This window comes from Nicotiana tabacum, chromosome 3 (assembly GCF_000715075.1).
Source record: "Nicotiana tabacum cultivar K326 chromosome 3, ASM71507v2, whole genome shotgun sequence".
Taxonomy (NCBI): domain Eukaryota; kingdom Viridiplantae; phylum Streptophyta; class Magnoliopsida; order Solanales; family Solanaceae; genus Nicotiana; species Nicotiana tabacum.
The window spans coordinates 165,506,311-165,513,343 of NC_134082.1; the positions used below are offsets into that span (position 1 = coordinate 165,506,311).

Here is a 7,033-nt window from a genome sequence, read left to right on the forward strand (position 1 = left end):
TTTTATTTTATAAATCAAATATAATATTTATATATTATTTTAATATTTTTTTTATTGAGATAGTGTACACGCGCAACGCGTGTATTATATATGTGTGTGTGTGTGTGTGTATATATATATATATATATATATATATATATATAATCAAAATAAATGAGGTATCATGTGCAAGCTAACAAAACATACCTTCAACAATGATAAATCATACAACACATCACGAGAGAAATATAGGAAAAGAGACAAATATTTAGCATGATTCAGTTAGTTGATCTACATCCCACTCAAAAAACAATCTCACAAAGAAGCACATACAAGTGAAGTGAGAATCTAACACTTTTGTCTCAAAAATTGAGTATTCACTATAAAAGCAATCTAAGATTACACTTGCACTGCAGCTATACTATTTAAAACATTGAAAATCAGAAGAAGATTCTACCATTGTCTTCCTTAAACAATTTAAGGTCACGAAAAATATTTGTCTTCATAAGGCATCACAGCAGCTGTAAGGACTAAAACTAATTGACAACAAGTCGCAAAGCATCAATGTGAACTTATTGACAGCTCCTTTGAGTGTAAGGACAAAAACTGCAATTCACACATTCCCAATTGTAAACTTGGCAAATTTAAAGACAACATGCATTTTGGTCATAGTCAGACCAGAGAATTCACATATGCGAAGAATCATTTACCAAAAAGATATAGAAAAGGACAGAAATTGAGTGAAGAAAAAACTCAGCAGGGAACACAAATAAAGATGTTATGAAGCAAAAGAAAATTCAAAAAAGTATCATACACAAAGGATTTCAGTATTCACCATTAGAGTATTCACGTACCAACTGATGAGTGCAATGAGCGATAGAAATTGGTTGAACAATCTGATCAACTAGTCAGATAATCAGAACTAGAACCTTCCAGTATAAACATCAGATGGTTGTAAAACAGCCAGGGCAGAAACTACATACACGCTACCTATTAACTAAAAAAGATGATAAAGTTTTCATCCATCTCTGAGGTTCGCAAAAAAGGGGGCAAACAGGGCGTCTTTCGTGCAAACTAGATAGCCGAGTTCACGAGAGGTTTGTCTCTACAAAGTTAAGGCAACCCCTGCAGAATAATAAAAAAAATATTTGTAAGTTTCTCATAATCTCTTTTTATGAGTTAAATTTTATTGATTTAGTGGGAAAATCCAACATAGAAGATGTATGCAAAAGGTAGAAATCCTATAACAAAGCATATTTCTTTACTGATAGCATCAACACTAACTGGAATATTAGAAGCACTCCGTGAATATCTGAAGAACAAAAATATTTACAAAAAATCCTACAAGAAGGCATGTTTCTTTACGAATAGCAGCATCCAGTCATCAACGCTAACTAGAATATTAGAAGTGCTCCAAGAACATCGAAAGAACAAAAATGTTCCACTAATCTATACAACAAAATTTGTACTCCATCAAACATCTCTCTCTCTCTTTTCATTGTCCACATAGTACTAAAGGAGCTACTTCTTCCGTCCTCCCCTTCTCTTCCTTCTAATCATTTTTATCCTAGAAGCACCTTTCGTACAGTCCCTGGCATCACTTAATATACTCCACACTATACAGTATATAATATATGTCTACAGATGCTAAAATCATGACAAGTCAATTCATTGATCAAATATTGCTAGAGAAATTAACCAAGGAGGAAACCAAGAGTTGTATAATTACAATGAAACTTGTAATACTTTCATCAGTAAAGAGGGAGGAAAAACAGGGCATTCAAGGAGAGTAGCTATTCCAGATAGTCTTGATGTCTTCGAATGAATAACTGTAAGTATCTTGCTATTGAATAACTGGAAAAACAATGTCTCGTCTTACTACTCACTCTGCCAAGGAACAATAACTGGTGAACACTTCCAAAAACAAGAAGACTAAACAAAAACAGAGTTCAGGTATCAAAGATTAGAGATTTTCTATGTTTCCCTAGCTAAAAATGTAAAAGGTATCATAGCTCTACAGTTACTGGAGATCGATATGATATCACCTAATTTTCTGTGCCAACAAAACAAGAAGCTAGAAACAGCAGTGACGCACAACCATATCAACAAATTGCAGAGAATTAACTAAAGTAATCAATAGAGTTAGTTCACGTAGTAAATTAACACATCAGAGTCAACGTACCAAGTGATTGTATATTGTATGCCAGTATACCACATACATGCACATAACATATGAAAACTTCTGAAGCAATGACAACATCTAAAAGTGGGAGTTGACGATCAACACAAAGCAAGAATATAGTAACATAATGTCACGACCCAATTTAGGATTGTGACCGGCGCTTGGAAGCAAGTGTTCCCAAGTAAGTCTCATCGATAATTTTACAGAAAATTGGACAGAGTTTCCCCTGTTTTTGGACCATCCCAATAATTTTCCTGTCTCAAATCAACAACCAACCATCCTAATATAATACCAAACAATAGACAACTTGTCAATTAACCAATACAAGTCTCCACCATAACTAAACTACCAACTAACCACTAGAAATACTAATTTATCTCCATCTTTGATAAATGAGAACGATACTCAACATCAGACTATAATAACAAAAGAATACTCATGACACTAAAATAATGACTATAGAGCGACTCTAAGAGTTCAATGAAAAGACCATAACAATAAATAAAATCTCCGCCCACGCGAACAAGTGCGAGGCTCACCAAGAGCTATCAACCCGTGCACTCTAATTAACGAAATCATCGCCCGCGTCAACTGCTGTCTCTATAAAAAAAAATTAGCGGGGAATGAGTCGCAAGCTCAGTGAGTAATAACGCTTAACCACAATCATTTTTATTGGGGACAAGTCAGAAAACATGCTAATATCTCAAACAGAAAATAACATAAAAATGCACTTTCAGAAACAATAAATAGTTTTCAGTCTCATCATGCTTTTCTTGTAGTATAATACAATTAACAATTCAGTAATAAGCTCGATAACCACTGTTTAATGTCAATATTCAAATTTGGGAGGTTTCAACGAACGGATCATGTAATCGGTATAACTGTGGACTTCTTCGCAAGAAGTCAAATATAACGGTAGTCCCTACTCGTGGAAAATCGGTAACGGTATGCTAGTTCTACTTTCCCACTAGCGATGACTATAACTGTACTCTGTAATCGGTAAATACAAGGTGCGCAAGGTCTAACGAATCCGCCGTTAGCTACGGGATCCTTAAAAGTCTACTCCCATTTATATTTGTCTCTGTATCCATATATACTCATAGGAAAATATTTTTAAGACAATATAGGGCATTTCGATTCTTATCAAATCATGTAATTTCATTTCGATAACAATAAATTCAAATAACGGTAAAACATATCTAGTGACAGCAAGAATATTTAAAACAACGGTAATCATGTCAAATAACTATTTCGGTATCATATCGAGTAAAAGACTTGTCCCACATGCAACTCAAATTAATCGGTCATATTTTCATATTAAAAATCATGTGTAAATCATGCAGGTTATGAAAACACAAATTGCGGTAAGATTACTACTCACAGTACTCGTGCCGAAATACCAAATGCTTCACCTCGAGCAATTCGTACAAATTCCTCCTATCAATCTATAATTCTATAATATCGATCTCATGTTAATTGCCTCATTTAGGCTAAATTCATCAATAATTAAAATACTAAATCCTTCGAGTTTTTTTTTTTTAATTTTATCATGAATTCGCCGAATTATATTTACTCATGCTATAAGTAATTTAAATTAGTCCAAAATCTTTTGAATAAAAAGGTATTTATATGGTTTATTCCCTTTACTATTCAATTTTCTTAGTCGTGTGCATAAATTGAAATTAAATAACTTTACTGTTCATAATATTCCTTCTTAATATCTTTTGTACTCAATTTACCACATTCAAACCCAAACCGATATTGTCATTGCAATATAGTTAAACAGAAAAACTCAATTCTTGCACCCTAACTTAATTTACACCTAACAAAGATCATATATAATGAGACTATTTAAGTACAAATATATCAATACTCTTCTTTTTTCCAAGTGAATCTATCATACAGTAATATTGGCTAATTCAATTGCATAATTTGCCCAGAATAACTCTTATTGGTATTATATTTCTTATACTTTGTGAAACTATTTAAATATATGAACTGAGATAAAAGAATTACCAGAAGAAAAGAACCCAGATGAAAAATTAGAGCATTACCCGCAAAATCAGCGCGTATTTAAGATTTCTCAAGGTTTGGTTCCAGCCTTTTTTTTTCTTCTTCTTCCTCTCCCTTTGAAATCCCTTTCTGCGTTTTCTGAAGCAGACCCGTTTTCCCCTTTTCTTTCTTTCGTTTATTTTTTGTTTTGTTTTTGTTTCGTTTATTTCACTTTCCTTTCTTTGTTTATTTGTTGTTTCCACAGAATGGGCTTCGGCCCTTTATTAGATACTTATTCTTTTTTTTGTTAGTTTCTTATTATAATATAATATTATTATTATTTTGCTAATGACCAATACACCCTTATTAAAAATATAGGGTATTACATCCTCCCCACCTTATGACCAACTTAAGCCATACCTGTAAACTGAAACAAATGGGGATACTTCGCTTGCATATCTTTTTCTATTTCCCAAGTGGCTTCTTCAACGGTATGATTTCTCCATAAAACTTTAACGAACACAATCTCTTTTGACCGTAGCTTTCTTACTTGCCTATCAACAATTGCCATCGGCTCCTCCTCGTAAGACAACTTTTCATCAAATGGTATAGCAGGGGCTTCAATTATCTAAGATGAGTCTGATATACATTTCCTTAGCATTGAGACATGAAAAACTGGATGAATAAAGGACAACTCAGGAGGAAGTACCAAACGATAAGCCACAGCTCCCACTCGGTCTAGTATCTCATATGGTCCTATAAACCTGGGGCTCAGCTTGCCTCTTTTCCCAAATGGCATCACACCTTTCATAGGAGAGACTCGTAGGAGCACTTTGTCTCTAATTGTGAACACTAAATCCCTTCTTCTCTTATCAGTATAAGACTTTTGTCTACTTTGAGCTGCAAGCAATCTCTGTCTGATCAACTGGACATTGTCCATAGCTTCTTGTACTAGGTCGGGTCCCAATAAGTTAGTCTCACCAGCTTCAAACCATCTGATAGGAGAACGACATCTTCTACCATACAATGCTTCGTACAATGCTATTTGAATACTGGAGTGGAAGCTATTATTGTAAGCAAATTCATCTAAAGGTAGATAAATGTCCCAACTACCTCCAAATTCAAGAATGCAAGCTCTCAACATATCCTCCAAGATCTGTATAGTACATTCAAACTGCCCGTCTGTTTGTGGATGAAATGCAGTACTAAGATCTACTCGTGTACCCAATGCTTCTTGAAAAGATTTCCAAAAGCGTGAGATAAATTGTGATCCTCTATCAGAGATGATGGATATTGGAACTCCGTGAAGTCAAACAATTTCGTTCATAAATATTTGTGCATACTTGACTCCACCATATGTTGTCTTCACTGGCAAAAAGTGTGCTGATTTCGTCAGTCGATCTACAATCACCCACACCGAGTCATAACCTCTAAGGGTTCATGGTAGCTCGGTGACAAAATTCATAGTAATTCTTTCCCATTTCCACTCTGGAATCTCAATTTGTTGTAGTAGTCCTTCGGGTTGCTGATGCTCAGCCTTGACCTGCTGACAAGTCAAACAACTAGAAACAAAGTTAGCAACATCTTTCTTCATACGTTCCCACCAATAAAATTGCTTCAGGTCATGGTACATTTTTGTGGATCCAGGATGTATAGTGTATTTAGAGTTGTGGGATTCTTCAAAAATAGCATGTCTCAACCCATGTACGTCTGCTACACATAGCCTGTCACCCATTCGAAGAACACCATCACTTTCAACAATCATATCCTTGCTTTTACCAGCTAAGAGCTCATCTCTATATTTATATAATCGTTCATCCTCATATTGGGTGGCCTTAATGCGCTCGACTAATGAAGACTTAGCCTGAGCACAAGCCAACAATGCCTCTGAATTTCCGACACTAAATCTGATACCTGTATCTTCTAATCTCTGAATATCTTTAGCCAAAGGTCTCTTTGCAGGGGCTATATGTGACAAACTCCCCATAGATTTTCTACTCAATGCATCAGCCACCACATTGGCTTTTCCAGGATGATATAAAATAGAACAATTATAATCTTTGAGTAGTTCCATCCTACGATGCTGCCGAAGATTTAGATCTCTCTACTGAAAGATATACTTCAGAGTTTTATGGTTAGTATAAATCTCACAAGTTTCGCCGTATAGATAATGTCTCCAAATTTTTAGAGCAAATACCACTGCAGCCATCTCCAAATCATGTGTAGGATAGTTTTGCTCGTGCCTTTTCAATTGTCTCGAAGAATAAGCTATAACACGACCATTTTGCATGAGAACACATCCTAATCCCACCCTCGAGGTGTCACAGAATACTGTAAATCCTCCAAAAATTGATGGTAAGGCTAATATTGGTGCAATTGTCAAACATGTTTTGAGTTTTTGAAAGCTTTGCTCATATTCCTCCGTCCACTGAAACTTTGCATTTTTCTGTGTTAGCTTGGTCAGTGGCGCTACTATTCTAGAGAAATCCTACACAAAATGCCTGTAATAGCCTGCTAATCCTAAAATGCTGCGAATCTCTATAGGAGAAGTAGGTCTGGGCCATTTCTGCACATATTCAGTCTTCTTAGGATCTACCATAATTCCATCTTTGGATACAACATGCCCCAAAAATGCTACCGAGTCTAGCAAGAATTCACACTTCGAGAACTTAGCTTAAAGCCGATGATCTCGCAATGTCTGCAACACAGTCCTGGGATGATCCTCGTGTTCTCCTTGGCTACGGAATATATCAGGATATCATCAATAAATACTATTACAAATCTATCCAAAAATGGCTTGAACACCATATTCATTAAATCCATGAATGTCGCTGGAGCATTAGTCAGTCCGAAAGGCATCACGAGAAACTCATAATGCCC

At 35.3% G+C, this 7,033-nt stretch overlaps 1 protein-coding gene and 1 long non-coding RNA gene across 4 annotated transcripts; both read right to left on the minus strand.

The window, feature by feature from the left end:
• Positions 1–239: 239 nt before the first annotated feature.
• LOC107797755 (uncharacterized) lies at positions 240–4,402 on the minus strand. 3 transcript variants are annotated; one of them, XR_001650750.2, is made up of 3 exons: positions 4,216–4,402; positions 834–1,104; positions 240–585 (listed from the first exon to the last, which is right to left on the minus strand). It is a non-coding gene; the product is annotated as an uncharacterized LOC107797755 (long non-coding RNA). The 3 variants fall into 3 exon arrangements; XR_001650749.2 differs by having other exon boundaries at positions 815–1,104; XR_012708005.1 differs by lacking the exon at positions 240–585 and adding an exon at positions 2,701–2,761 and having other exon boundaries at positions 652–1,104.
• Positions 4,403–5,614: 1,212 nt separating this feature from the next.
• Positions 5,615–6,227, minus strand: LOC142177925 (uncharacterized). The gene is made up of 2 exons (XM_075247005.1): positions 5,785–6,227; positions 5,615–5,696 (listed from the first exon to the last, which is right to left on the minus strand). Exons 1-2 carry the CDS (start codon positions 6,225–6,227, stop codon positions 5,615–5,617), a joined length of 525 nt encoding a protein of 174 aa, XP_075103106.1.
• Positions 6,228–7,033: the final 806 nt, after the last annotated feature.

Excerpts from the sequence above, each read along its gene's own strand:
- LOC142177925 (XM_075247005.1), bottom strand. The coding sequence starts at position 6,227 with ATGGAACTACTCAAAGATTATAATTGTTCTATTTTATATCATCCTGGA. Across the intron at positions 5,697-5,784 it reads CATCCTGGATCCACAAAAAT|GTCAAGGCTGAGCATCAGCA; the intron begins GTACCATGACCT and ends ACTTGTCAGCAG.